The 15190-nt window shown below is 48.1% G+C and overlaps 1 protein-coding gene across 3 annotated transcripts in view; it reads left to right on the forward strand.

The window, feature by feature from the left end:
• LUZP2 (leucine zipper protein 2) overlaps positions 1–15190 on the forward strand; it is a 137075-nt gene that overhangs the window by 77671 nt on the left and 44214 nt on the right. For all 3 annotated transcript variants that reach the window (XM_064163079.1, XM_064163076.1, XM_064163078.1), the window contains exon 6: positions 13540–13602. In XM_064163079.1, the coding sequence (XP_064019149.1) occupies positions 13540–13602 (63 nt within the window). The remainder of the gene's footprint in view (positions 1–13539; positions 13603–15190) is intronic.

The following is a 15190-nucleotide window of genomic DNA, read 5'->3' on the forward strand; positions in this document are numbered from 1 at the left end:
ACCTCCCACTGAGTCTTAAATATAGAATCTGTTCTATTCTGGCCCCCACTGGCCAATTTTCTTTAATCCAGAAACTTTTTCAAAGCCTGTTTTCTGGATCTTCTCTCCCACATTCCCTTCTGAACAGTGTTAAACCATATTTGGGGCTCCAAGTATTATTGGAGAAGGAAATATTAAAGAGATCAATCGACTTGTCTCTAATTTTAGGCATTATAGCTGGTGAGAGTTGCATTGATTCTGTTTAGTTGTTAAGCACTGTATTGATCTCCAGAAAGCTGTTTTTATGGCTCTGCTCTAATTTGAAAATGCAGTTTTCATTAGACTGGCTCCAGGCAGCTTTGCCATATCTGCCCAACTAATTTTGCTCGTTTGTCAAGTTTGCCTATCAAAAGCTTTTCGTGAAATGAATCTTCTTCAGAATCTGATTTCACTGGTTTGAAACTGAAAATATGTCAAACAATCACCACAATAAGGTTTCATTGCTTTTTTTTTTCCTTCTTTTTTTCCTTTTTCTTTCTTCATTTCTCCCTCCCTCTCTTTCTTCCTCCCTCTCTTTCTTCCTCCCTCTCTTTCTTCCTCCCTCCCTCCCTCCCTCTCTTTCTCCCTCCCTCCCTCCCTCCCTCCCTCTCTTTCTTCCTCCCTCCCTCCCTCCCTCTCTTTCTCCCTCCCTCCCTCCCTCCCTCTCTTTCTTCCTCCCTCCCTCCCTCCCTCTCTTTCTTCCTCCCTCCCTCCCTCTCTTTCTTCCTCCCTCCCTCCCTCTCTTTCTTCCTCCCTCCCTCCCTCTCTTTCTTCCTCCCTCCCTCCCTCTCTTTCTTCCTCCCTCCCTCCCTCTCTTTCTTCCTCCCTCCCTCCCTCTCTTTCTTCCTCCCTCCCTCCCTCCCTCCCTCCCTCCCTCCCTCCCTCCCTCCCTCCCTCCCTCCCTCCCTCCCTCCCTCCCTCCCCTCTCTGTTTCCCCCCCTTTCCCCCCCTCTTTTTTCCCTCCCCTCTCTTTTTCCCCCCCCTCTCTTTTTTTCCCCCTCCCTCTCCTCTCTTTTTTTCCCCCTCCCTCTCCTCTCTTTTTTCCCCCTCCCTCTCCTCTCTTTTTTCCTCCCTCCCTCCCTCCCTCCCTCTGTCCCCTCTCTTTTTTCCTCCCTCCCCTCTCTTTTTTCCTCCCTCCCCTCTCTTTTTTCCTCCCTCCCTCCCTCCCATGTTTTTTTCCTCCCTCCTTCCCTCTCCTCTCTTTTTTCCCCTCTTCTCTCTTTTTTCCTCCCTCTTTTCCCATTGTTTTTCTTCTATTTTCCCATAATGAGCATCTCTCACAAACCATTTCAAACATGCAGAACTTGGTAGATAAGTGAAATTACAAGGATTCAATCAAGCAGATGCTCCCTAAGGTGTTCCAGAAGAGGTTTTCTTGTGTCAATTTACTTTTGTGCATGGGGATCTGAGCAATATTTTACCAAATAACTACATGAACTCAGGAAAGGTCTGCATGGATTAAAAACCCCAAACAGTCAAAATGTCAGCTTCATGGGGCTCAGCAACAAGCTAGGCTGTCTTTTGGGTGGATTGGGCTTGTTTTCTTTGGAGTGTGAGCTAGGTATTGTATTTCAGACTGTAAATTTCATCCTCTATGTGTCAGGTATCCACTTTCTAGTTGTGTTTTTGGGCCTTTGGGGTTTTGTTTTGTGTGTTTGTGCATGTATTTGGGTATTTCTTTGTGCATATATTTAAATAGACCCCATGCTTGACATAGACATTCAGAGACATCTTTTTCTGTGTGGGAGAAGCTAATGTGAAGCTTAAAAAGAGCTTTAAAGTATCAAAATCATAGAATCAACCAGGTTGGAAGAGACCTCCAAGATCATCCAGTCCAACCTAGCACCCAGACCTATCCAGTCAACTAGACCATGGCACTAAGTGCCTCATCCAGTCTTTTCTTGAAGACCTCCAGGGATGGTGCCTCCACCACCTCCCTGGGCAGCCCATTCCAATGCCAATCACTCTCTGTGTGAAGAACTTCCTCCTAACATCCAGCCTAGACCTACCCTGGCACAACCTGAGAAATGCCAGCAGGTAGTTCACTGTAATCTGTAGTAATGACTCAGTTTCTCTGGATGTGCCCAGGAAACATTGTCCCTTTCTGCTGTTGACTTGCTGACCTTATTTCTTGTCTCAAAACATCAGCCCTTCTTGTGCCACTCTCCTATATGTCTGTTTGTGGCTGGTTTTTGGGTCCTCATGTCTGGTTGATTTCAGTGGAGTTTTGCTCATTTCCTGAAGAAGAAAATGTGATCTTAAATGTGAAGTATTTCAGGAGCACTGAGCTGGAAAAATCCACACTTTGTAAATTAGACTCAGCTATTGTCTCAAGTAGTCATTTCTGGAAATGTAGTCATTTCATCTTCCTTAAGAACACATCAGCCTGTTCATCCTTAACTTGGGCAATGGATAGCTGCTATCTGCAAGAGTATGGGCTGCCCAGGGAGGTGGTGGAGTCACCAGCCCTGGAGGTGTTCAAGCAAAGCCTGGATGAGGCACTTAGTGCCATGGTCTGGTTGATTGGCCAGGGCTGGGTGCTAGGTTGGACTGGATGAGCTTGGAAGTCTCTTCCAACCTGGTTGATTCTCTGATTCTATCAGTGAGATGGGGTTTGGATTTTGAGCAATAATTATAGCTGCCAAAACATGCAGCTGTTGAGCAATAAGTTGATTAGAAGATTGCTCCCCTGAAAATCCAGCTGCACTCAGAGCTACTGAACTGTACCTTGCAGATTAAAGCATCTTGCTTTTGAGTAGCATGTGTAGTCAGCTGTAGCTTTAAGAAGCACTGATGAGAAGCACATCTTCTGTGACCTAGAGCCAGATCTCCAAGAGAGTTCTGAAAACTCTATGAGCATAAAAGTTATTGAATGTGCTGGGCTGATGCATTACTTAGATTGCTTGCCTGTGACTGACAGACCAATATTCTACTTGATATCACTGGATTGAGTACATTACATTTTCACATCCTTTCTTTGCCAAGACAAGTATTAATATGAATTCTGCTGACTGTCACATTTGCCTTCTCATCCCAACCCATTAACACTCTGTTTCGACTAAAATAAGAAGGAAGAGATCTAATGGGAGTTGAAACATAAATGGATCAATTCTGCACAGCTTTTTATTGTAGGTCTTCTCTCAGGAATAAACATCCTGAATCTTTATGTGTTTTGTGGAAGCAGCAAAACAAGGATTAAAGTTTGCATACTGAGTGAATTGGGTTGGGAGACACCAGCAAAGGTCATCTTGTTCAAGTCTCTTGCAGTGAACAGGGGCACCTCCAACTAGGCTGCCCAGGGACACGTTGAGTCTTTTGTTGACTGGTTGGGGCTGGGTGCTAGGTTGGAATGGATGATCTTGGAGGTCTCTTCCAATCTGTTTGATTCTATGATTTTTCCATCTATGGTCCTAAAATACCAAGAATGGTGGGTTCAGAGCTCCCTTTTGGAAAGGTGTGCCCTGTGCTCAGCACTGCTCAGGCCACCCCTTGAGTACTGTGTCCAGTTCTGGGCTCCTCAGCTCAAGGGAGATGTTGAGGTGCTGGAACATGTCCAGAGAAGGGCAGCAAAGCTGGGGAGGGGCCTGGAGCACAAACCCTATGAGGAGAGGCTGAGGGAGCTGGGGGTGTGCAGCCTGCAGAAGAGGAGGCTCAGGGCAGAGCTCATTGCTGCCTGCAGCTCCCTGAAGGGAGGTTGTAGCCAGGTGGGGTTGGTCTCTTCTCCCAGGCACCCAGCAACAGAACAAGGGGACACAGCCTCAAGCTGTACCAGGGGAGGTCTGGGCTGGATGTTAGGAGGAAGTTGTTGGCAGAGAGAGTGATTGGCATTGGAATGGGCTGCCCAGGGAGGTGGTGGAGTCACCATCCCTGGAGGTGTTGAAGCCAAGCCTGGCTGGGGCACTTAGTGCCATGGTCTGGTTGGTTGGCCAGGGCTGGGTGCTAGGTTGGACTGGATGATCTTGGAGTTCTCTTCCAACCTGGGTGATTCTATGATTCTGTGTCTGTGTGGCAATTGTATCTGGCATGCAGGAAAGAATTCCAGCTTAAATTTTCTGTGATCTCAGTCAAACACAACAGCTCTTGGTTTGTGAGGTGAGGGTGAGCTACCAAACTGCTGAGTGCTGATGAGACTGAGACTTGCCCAGAGGCACTGCTGGTTGTGTGACTTTTTAACACTGTGCATTGAAGGCCTATAGAGGTGAGACAGAGAAGATGAACAAACATCTATTTAAAACATTTAGCTGTGTGGTTCCAGCTTTTAGTGTAAGACTAAAGCAACTTGGCTTTTATACAATGATGGAAAACACAAACCCCAGTAAGACCTGTTATCTGACTCTTGATTCATCTAGCATTACTCTCTGGAAGTGATTTAAGACCAGGTTGGATGAGGTTTTGAGCAGCCTGCTCTAGTGGGAGGTGTCCTCTGTCCACAGCAGGGGTGTTGCACTGAGATGATCTTGAAGGTCTCTTCCAACTCAAGCCATTCTGTGATGACCATTTCTTTAAATCAGTGTAATGCAGCTAAGTCACACAAAGAAAATAATGCATCTGTTGCACTGGTTTTGTGCTTGTTGCTTTTTCTTGACCCCTAATAGCTTTTTTTGGTGTTTTTGTGTGCCTCCAGAATCTGCACCTCATGAGCACACAGTTGTCAGGCTTGGCCTTTGCTTTCCCTGCAAACCTTTTCCTCTTATGGGCTGCTGTGTCACCCTGCCTTTGTAGAGGAGGTGTTGTTCATATCTTTTGCTTCTGTGTGTGCACTTGTGTTTTCTTAAGGTATTGGTGGGTTAAAGGTGGTGTGTTTGTCATTTACTTTGCTTAGCTGCTGGTGCTTTATTCAGATGGCAGATCCCTTTAGAATACAATAGAATAGAATAGAGTCAAGCAGGTTGGAAGAGACCTCCAAGATCATCCAGCCCAACCTTGCACCCAGCCCTATCCAGTCAACCAGACCATGGCACTAAGTGCCTCATCCAGGCTTTGCTTGCACACCTCCAGGGATGGTGACTCCACCACCTCCTTGGGCAGCCCATTCCAATGGCAAATCACTCTCTCTGCCAACAACTTCCTCCTAAACTACGAAGCCTGATGCTGAGGGAATGCTACAGCAACATTCTCCATGGTTGTGGCTGCCTTTGACAGGTCCCAGAGTTGAAATCTCAGGTGGAAATTTCATGCAGCTGCATTCAAATTGCAGTGGTTGTTAATTCCAGGCCTTACACAGGAGCAATGGACCTGGTGCATAGTCTCCTTCAGCCACCAGGCAGACAAATGAATTACTTCTCTTCTCCTTTTTTGGGTCTTACAGTTTTGTTTAGGTCATTTACTTAGCCTTGACATCACCTATCATATCAGGGTGCACTTGATGCGGTTAGCCAGCACTGAACTGACATCTAAGGGCAGGGCATGTGGTCAGCTCATGACTGACATTGCATATGCTGATGTAGTTCTCAAAGGATAGGCTGGCTGAGCCTCTGCATGAGCACAGCCTGGTGGAAAGATGCTTAGCACGTGAATCAATCCAGTAAAGCTGTCTCAGGGACATCTATTTCTGGACTGAAAAATATTGCAGCAACATCTTCAAGACAGCTGATATATATTATTGGGTGTTTATAGATGACACTTGGCAAAACTTCTTTTCAAAATTAAATATATTGGCCAAAAAGTTCTGTAACAACAAATCCTCAGAGCACTGCTACTGGGAGAATTCAGAAGGCAGAGCCTATTAATATTAAAGACAACCTGAGTGATACGACTCCACAGAGAGCAGTGCATATGTATTCCATAGCCATTTCCTGCCCTTCTCCTTTCATAACTCTGTCATTTATGTCTTAAGACAGATGTTGTGACAATTCTGGGTCTAAAATAAGCTTAGTGCAGCATTTCATACCCTGCAGCTGGTACAGCAGAAAAAGTGAAATTAGGAAACAGGCTGTAACCACTCTGACCCTTTACTCTTCTAGTGGCAGTTTGGTTTTTTCAATGTCAGAAGTATGGTTTGAGCTTAAATTGGTTTTCTTTGCATGTTTGGACCCATTCAGCGTCCTCCTTCCATTTCTCTCACCTTGCTTGAACAGAGCTATCACCAAGAGAGAGTTCACTTTCTCTAAGCCTAACCCAGAGCTTGCAGCTGCACCAGTTTGCTTTCTCTTTTGGAGCTTAACCCAGAGCTTGCAGCAGCACCAGTTTGCTTTCTCTGTTTGAGCCTAACCCAGAGCTTGCAGCTGCACCAGTTTGTTTTCATGGAATCACAGAATCAACCAGGTTGGAAGAGAGCTCCAAGATCATCCAGCCCAACCTAGCACCCAGCCCTAGCCAGTCAACCAGACCATGGCACTAAGTGCCTCATCCAGGCTTTGCTTGAACACCTCCAGGCACAGAGACTCCACCTCCTCCCTGGGCAGCCCATTCCAATGCCAATCACTCTCTCTGTGAAGAACTTCTTCCTGACATTCAGTCAAGACCTCTCCTGGCACACCTTGAGGCTGTGTCCCCTTGTTCTGTTGCTGCTTGCCTGGCAGCAGAGCCCAACCCCACCTGGCTACAGCCTCTCTTCAGGTAGCTGCAGACAGCAATGAGCTCTGCCCTGAGCCTCTTCTTCTCCAGGCTAAACACCCCCAGCTCCCTCAGCCTCTCCTCATAGGGCTGTGCTCCAGGCCCCTCACCAGCCTTGCTGCCCTTCTCTGGGCACCTTCCAGCACCTCAACTTCTTTCAGTCCCAGAACTGGACACAGCACTCAAGGTGTGTCCTACCCAGCGCTGAGTACAGGGGCAGAATGACTTCCCTGGTCCTGCTGCTCAGGCAAGCTCCTCTTACAAGAAGCCACAGTGTCTTCAGTGACCATAAAGGCAAGGTGGAACTGCAGTTCTTACCTGAAAAACTTAACACAGAAGGCAGCAAACTCATTTTGTTATCTGTCTCAGAGAGATGCAGGGCTAAGCTGCTGAAATTAAAACAGTTGCACTGTTGCATGGTCTAGAACACATTTTCCATTATCATGAAATGCAAAGCTACTCTCCAAAGCAAAATGGGTATCAATAGGTGGTGCTAGGGCCAGATATTTGGTTCTGCTGTGCTGCTGTCTTTCATCTGATCTCCCTCCTAAGGGGGCAGCCAAACGCTTCACTTTAAACAGGAGATGGAAAGCAATTCCTCTTGGCACCTGGCCCTGACACTCCTGCTGAGCTGAGCCCAGGGGTTTCTGTTGGTTTTGGATTTGCTTTGGGTTTTTTTTCTTAGCTAGGATGCCCATAAGAGAGAAATGTTCCGCTGCCGAGCAGGGGCTCAGCGTGGTTTGATTTGCTCTATTCATCAGGGGAAAGGAGAGCCAAGTTTATCTTGTACACAACAAATAACTGCTGTCAGCCCTCAGATAAAATGTCTGAATTGAAGTTGATTGCTGGGAATAATTTTCTGAGAGAGAAAGTGATTTTCTTTCCTTGAACATACTTTGTGCCCTCCTGCTTTTCAAAGGCTAGCAGGCAAACCAAATTGGTTTGTGCTGATGATGTCTACATTGTGTAGCTTGTTCATCCTGGGTTCAGGCTGATGCTGTTTCAAAGAGGTAATACCCATGTTTGAAATCATGAAACAAGCACAAGGGCTTCAAAGCACTCATTGGTGTGCCTAGAGGTTGAGAGAGCCTGACTTCAGCAGATAACGTTTGAGCATTTGTGCCTCTGGCATTGGTGGCAGAAAGGAAGGGTTTAGGAAGGGGCAGGTCCTGTCTCACCAACCTCATCTCCTGTTATGATCACTGCCTGGTGAGTGTGGGGCAGGCTGTGGATGTAGTCTACCTGGGCTTTAGCAAAGCCTTTGACTCTATCTGCCACAACAGGCTCCTGGCACAGCTGCAGCTCCTGGCTTGGGCAGATTCACTCTGATATGGGTCAAGAACTGGCTGGAAGGCTGGGCCCAGAGAGTGGTAGTATCACAGTATCATCAGGGTTGGAAGAGACCTCACAGATCAGCAAGTCCAACCCTTTACCACAGAGCTCAAGGCTAGACCATGGCACCAAGTGCCACGTCCAACCTTGCCTTGAACTGCCCCAGGGACGGCTGGCAGCTGGCACTAGTGGTGTGCCCTGGGGACCAGTGCTGGGCACAGTCCTGTTCAGTATGTTATTGGTCAGGCCACACCTTGAGTGCTGTGTCCATTTCTGGGCCCCTCAATTCTATAGAGATGTTGAGGTGCTGGAAGGTGTCCAGAGAAGGGCAACAAAGTTGGTGAGGGGCCTGGAACACAAACCCTGTGAGGAGAAGCTGAGGGAGCTGGGGGTGCAGCTTGCAGCGTAGAGAAGAGGAGGCTCAAGAGGGACCTCATTGCTGTCTACAACTACAAGAAGGGAGGTTGTAGCCAGGTGGGGTTGGGCTCTTCTCCCAGACAACCAGCACAGAACAAGGGGACACAGTCTCAAGTTGTGCCAGGGCAGGTCTAGGCTGGATGTTAGGAGGAAGTTGTTGTCAGAGAGAGTGATTGGCATTGGAGTGGGCTGCCCAGGGAGGTGGTGGAGTTGCTGTGCCTGGAGGTGTTGAGGCAAAGCCTGGCTGGGGCACTTAGTGCCATGGTCTGGTTGACTGGCTAGGGCTGGGTGCTAGATTGGCCTGGATGATCTTGGAGATCTCTTCCAACCTGGTTGATTCTATGATTCTACCTTTCTGATAGTAGTGGATATGATACATCAGATAAATTTCAATCCCTGTATCTTCAGAACTACAAGGACAATAAACTCATTTAAACGGGGCCCAGGGGTAGTTTGTCACATTTAACAATGCCTATAAACCCTGACTCTTGCCTCCTGAGGTGTTTATTGTGTCTGCTAAATGAGGAGGGAATAGTTTGACAAATGCAGTATGCAGTTACATAATGAATGATTTTAATCAAATGAGCTTGCAGAAAAGGAGTTAAAACTGCAACTGTCAAAGTTCTTGCACTGAGCTTTCAAATGCATTGTTTGTAGGTTTGGTTTTAAGCCTTTGTCTGAGGTTTCTAAGAGGGTACATGGGAATTAAACCCAGAAAGTGATTACTGAAAGCCCCTGTCGTGTCCTTCAGCCATTACGCATCGATACTGTATGGGGGAAGAGGGAAGGAGACTTGCATTTTATTGAGCTAAAAGTTCATGAAATTATTGAGCAGTGTGAAGAGATCACTGGCATCATATTGATAGGTTTTGAAGACTGCTAAGGTAGTCCTACCTGTCTGGGTTTGTCTCCCCTCTCTCCCTCTTCTCTGGAGAGGTGAAGCGCTCGCTGATCTTGGCAGGGCTTGCTGCTGTCCTGTTGACATGGGGACATCTCTTCAGGTACTGTGTGGATGATTTGGCTGGCAACTGGTCTTGAATTCAGGAGAATAAATGTCATAAATGAAGGAAATATTTTCCTAAGGTAGGAATATAAAGGAATCTATACTCCTCTAGCCAGCAAGGAAGGGGGAGGGGGCTATTTCTCTTGCAGGTTCCATAGCAAAGCAGCTATGGCACTACAGCTTTCATGTTGGTGGGAGGTCTTTAGGTAACTGAAATGTGGCGTGGCTGTCAGTGTTCATATAATGCATTCAGCTTCTGTTAAGCCTGCTCTCACATGCTGCAAATCAGATCAGAACTCAAACAAAGTCTGTGGAAAGTTATGTCAGTGTAAAAGGAGAGGGGGAAAAGAAACGTCCAGGAGCTGACTGACAAATTCATTTGGGGATGAGGCAGAAAGCTTTGGGGTATTTTTTTGCCAGTATGGAAGCTCTGTGCAGATGATGTTAACAAACCTGCCAAGCTGTCTTTGGCAGCTCTCACTTTTCTGGAGGACACAGAATAGACTCTATACTCACATGTGCTACTATTCTTGAGCCTAGCTAGCAGGGCAGTAAGAACTGACTCCACACGCTGCTGCTGCTGTGCTTCACATTCTGCTGTAGAAAATAATCACTGCTGATCAGGATGCAAAGCTCCTTTTGACAGTGACATATGATTTGCAGAGCAGTATAAAATCACTCAGATTGTGAGGAAGAAGTTGTCACCTACCTTTGCCAAGCTTCTGCTTACTATGCCCTTGATAATTGTAACCTTTAATGCTTCCTCTCATTTCCGAAGGTGTTATTAAGTCTGGATTAAATCACGACTGTTTTGCCTGCATTCTGCTAACCCTGGGGTTTTGTGTTGCTAATAGACAAGGCTAAAGCCTCTAAAACCTCATTAAATCTCCACAATGGAGTCTGTCTCCTAACTTAAAACATTTTCATTGAGTTTTGGTTTCGAACAAACTCTTCTAACTATGGGCTTTTGCCAGGTTACTTTGGCACAAAATATGGACGTCATGCCAACCATCTCATGCAGTGTGTGTCCTGTAAAGGTGGTAGGCATTTGCACTTCACAGCTGGGGTTACTGCAGGACCCTCTCAAAACAGGGCATGGAAAATTTCCTTGCAATTAGAATCATAGAATCACAGAATGTCAGGGGATGGAAGGGACTGCAAAAGATCATAAAATCCTAGAATCAGTCAGGGTTGGAAGGGAGCACAAGGATCATCTAGTTCCAACCTCCCTGCCATGGGCAGGGACACCCTACCTTAGATCAGGCTGGCCAGAGCCCCATCCAGCCTGGCTTTAAACACCTCCAGGGGTGGGGCCTCAAGCATCTCCCTAGGCAACTCATTCCAGGGTCTCACCACCCTCATGGTGAAGAACTTCTTCCTAACATCCAGTCTGAATCTGCCTATTTCTAGCTTTGCTCCATTCCACCCAGTCCTATCATTACCTGACAGCCTAAAAAGTCCCTCGCCTGGATCATCTGGTCCAGCTCCCCTGCCAGAGCAGGGTCCCCTAGAGCAGATCACACTGGAACACATCCTAGCACCCAGCCCTGTCCAGTCAGCTTAGACCATGGCACTAAGTGCCCCATCCAGTATTTTCTCCTGCAGGGACGGTGACTCCACCACCTCCCTGGGCAGCCCATTCCAATGCCAATCACTCTCTCTGACAACAACTTCCTCCTAACATCCAGCCTATACTTCCCCCAGCACAGCTTGAGGCTGTGTCCTCTTGTTCTGTTGCTGGTTGTCTGAGAGAGAGCCCAACCCCACCTGGCTACAGCCTCCCTTCAGGGAGCTGCAGGCAGCAATGAGCTCTGCCCTGAGCCTCCTCTGCTGCAGGCTGCACACCCCCAGCTCCCTCAACCTCTCCTCATAGGGTTTGTGTTCCAGGCCCTTCACCAGCCTTGTTGCTATGTGAAAAAGCATGATGAGTTGGGAAAACATTGTTGGGTAAACCAACCTTTGAAGCTTTGTCATTGCTTGCAGTGTTGCAGGATGCAGTTCAGCAAAAACACCCCATGATCAATGCTAAAAGGAAGGGCAAGAAGAGCCTCCACTCCTTACTGGACCAGGAGGGGAACACTATAACTGATGATGAAGCAAAGGCAGAGGTCCTGAATGCCTTCTTCGCCTCAGTTTTCAACAGTAAGGAGAGAGGAGGAGGAGGCAAATGGCCTCTTAAACTGGGGGATGGGGTCGGGGAGCGGTGTGTTCCCCTGGAAATTCATGAGGAATTAGTTCAGGACCTGCTGAGCCATCTGGACACCCACAAGTCCATGGGACCAGATGGGATCCATCCCAGGGTGCTGAGAGAGCTGGCAGCTGAGCTGGCCAAACCACTCTCCATCATTTTCCAGCAGTCCTGGCTCACCGGAGAGGTCCCAGGAGACTGGAAAATGGCCAACGTGGTCCCCATCCACAAGAAGGGTCGGATGGAGGAACCTGGGAACTACAGACCCGTCAGCCTGACCTCAGTGCCAGGGAAACTGATGGAGCAGGTTCTCTTGGGGCCAATAACTGCGCACCTGAGGGATGGCAAAGATCTCAGGTCCAGCCAGCATGGGTTTAGGAAGGGCAGATCCTGCCTTTCTAACCTGATCTCCTTCTATGATCAGGTGACCCGCTTGGTGGATGTGGGGAGGCCTGTGGATGTAGTCTATCTGGACTTCAGCAAGGCCTTTGACACTGTCCCCCACAGCAAACTGCTGGCTAAGCTGTCAGCCCGCGGCTTGGATGGCAACACTCTGTGCTGGGTTAGGAACTGGCTGGAGGGCCGGACCCAGAGAGTGGTGGTGAATGGTGCCACATCCAGCTGGCAGCTGTCACTAGTGGTGTCCCTCAGGGATCAGTGCTGGGCCCCATCCTCTTTAACATCTTCATAGATGATCTGGATGAGGGCATCGAGTCAGTCATCAGCAAGTTTGCAGATGACACTAAGCTGGGGGCAGAAGTGACTGAGCTGGAGGGCAGAAGGGCTCTGCAGCGGGACCTTGACCGCCTGCACAGATGGGCAGAGGCCAATGGGATGGGGTTCAATAGCTCAAAGTGCAGGGTGCTGCACTTTGGCCACAACAACCCCATGCAGAGATACAGGCTGGGGTCGGAGTGGCTGGAGAGCAGCCAGACAGAGAGGGATCTGGGGGTACTGATTGATACCCGCCTGAACATGAGCCAGCAGTGTGCCCAGGTGGCCAAGAGGGCCAGTGGCATCCTGGCCTGCATCAGGAATGGTGTGGTCAGCAGGAGCAGGGAGGTTATTCTGCCTCTGTACTCTGCACTGGTCAGACCACACCTCGAGTACTGCGTTCAGTTCTGGGCCCCCCAGTTTAGGAGGGACATCGAAATGCTTGAGCGTGTCCAGAGAAGGGCGACGAGGCTGGTGAGAGACCTCGAGCACAAGCCCTACGAGGAGAGGCTGAGGGAGCTGGGGTTGTTTAGCCTGGAGAAGAGGAGGCTCAGGGGAGACCTTATTGCTGTCTACAACTACCTGAGGGGTGGTTGTGGCCAGGAGGAGGTTGCTCTCTTCTCTCAGGTGGCCAGCTCCAGAACAAGGGGACACAGCCTCAGGCTGCGCCAGGGGAAATTTCGGCTCGAGGTGAGGAGAAAGTTCTTCACTGAGAGAGTCATTGGGCACTGGAATGGGCTGCCTGGGGAGGTGGTGAAGTCGTCGTCCCTGGGGCAGTTCAAGGCAAGGTTGGATGTGGCACTTGGTGCCATGGTCTAGCCTTGGGCACTGTGGTAAAGGGTTGGACTTGATGATCTGTGAGGTCTCTTCCAACCTTGGTGATACTGTGTGTGAATTTGGTTGTCAAGTTCAAGTGATGAGATCTTGATCCTGTTGCCACAGCTCTTGTAATGATTTGCTGGAAATTGAGTTTGCTTTAAGGATTAGGGCATTTTTTTTCCCCTATCCTCTTTTTGCATGTCACTGAAGTGTTTTGGAAGGTTTCTATGTGCAGTTCTGCTGCCGTGGAAGCAGGTTTTAGTGCAAGGCATAGCCTCACAGAACCTGTATGAGGCTCTCATACCTATAAGAGAAGGTATTGTGCCACGATACTTCTGTCTTGTGTTCCTCTCTGTGTCTTTGTTGGTGACTTGAGGATGTGATCTGCATATAAAACGAAGCCAGTGTCATCAAAGATTTAAAATATACCTCCCTATTTCAGGTATTCTAAGTAACAAAACTCTGGTGGGTTTTTTTTCCTTGCTTCTTCCAGAACAAAAGCCTCAAAACCAAGCTCTTGTCAGGAAACAAGCTTTGTGGCATTCATGCAGAAGAGGTAAGTAAGGATCCTCTCTGTTGTTAGCATGCTCCAAATTAGCTTGCATCAGACTCCTTTGTGCTGAGCTTCTGGTGTAGATTGCTGCATACTGTGTGTGTGCAGTCAGTGTTCCCAAAGCCCTCTCATCTCAGCTCATTTCTGTGACTTCACTAGAAGCAGCTCTAATGTGTTAGAAAGTGAGCTGTGAGCTTGTCTTTGAAATGAAATAAAGTCTGGACATGCTCATTGAAAGTATCCTTAGCTCTACAGCATGTGTAAATCTGGTTTCCTCTCCTTGAGCTCCATGCCTGGACTAGGACATGGACTGCTAAATGCCTCCTTTGGAAATTAACTTGTAGAGACAGGAGAGATTTGTTATTATTGATTCCTAGAACGTTTCATTACCTCAAGAAAAAAGAGTTGCTTTGTGAAAAGGAGGGGAAGAAATCTCCTTCACAGGATTTCACAGGATGTCAAGGGTTGGAAGGGACCCAAGGAGATCATCGAGTCCACCCCCCCTACCAGAGCAGGACCACACAATCTAGCATGGATCACAGAGGAATGCATCCAGACAGGTCTGGAAAGACTCCAGAGAAGGAGACTCCACAGCCTCTCTGAGGAGTCTCTTCCAGTGCTCTGTGACCCTTCCAGTAAAGAAGTTCCCCCTTGTGTTGAGCTGGAGCCTCCTGTGCTGCAGCTTCCATCCATTGCTCCTTGTCCTATCCCAGAGAGCAGTGAGCAGAGCTTGTTCCCTCCTCCTGACCCCCAGCACTCAGATAGTTATAAACATTTATTAAATCTCCTCTCAGGCTTCTCCAGACTAAGCAGCCCCAGGTATCTCAGTTTCTCATCACCAGGCAGTGCCCTCCAGTCCCCTAATCATCCTTGCAGCCCTCCACTGGACCCTCTCCAGCAGATCCCTGTCCTTCTTCAACTGGGGAGCCCAAAACTGAAGGCAATACTCAAGGTGAGGTCTCACCAGGGCAGAGTAGAGGGGAAGGAGAACCTCCCTTGATCTGCTGGGCACACCCTTCTTAATGTCCCCCAGGATCCCATTGGTCCTCTTGGCCAGCAGGGCACATTGCTGTGCCATGGATGTTCTCCATTAGCACTCCCAAGTCCCTCTCCACAGGGCTGCTCTCCATCAGCCACCTCCCAGCCTGTACTGCTGCAGTTTATTACTCCTCAAGTGCAGGACTCTGCACTTGGCCTTTGCTGAGGAGGAAGCTGGCAAACATCTGGTGATACAAAAGCCCTGTTTTATTGCAAGCATCTAAATGCACATCTAACAGCATGAATGTGAGCAATCCTTTCAGCTATTCAGCTTTCCATGAAGGAGGATATTGCCATATGTGAATTTGGTTCATTCATCTCCTTTTCTTTATAGATGCAAAAAACTCCATGACTAATTTCTATGCAAGCCCTTCCACGGTGCCAGAAAGAAACAGAAGTGCAACACTTTTCTTCTTGACTAAAATGTTCATAATTACAGTGGATTCTCTGTTAAAGACTCTACCTTTTCACTAAAAGGTCAACACTTCTGAGGTCAAAGGTAGACACTTCTGAGGTCAAAGGTAGACACTTCTGAGGTCGAAGTAGTGTTTTC

The sequence above is a fragment of the Pogoniulus pusillus genome, chromosome 24, assembly GCF_015220805.1.
Source record: "Pogoniulus pusillus isolate bPogPus1 chromosome 24, bPogPus1.pri, whole genome shotgun sequence".
Taxonomy (NCBI): Eukaryota; Metazoa; Chordata; class Aves; order Piciformes; family Lybiidae; genus Pogoniulus; species Pogoniulus pusillus.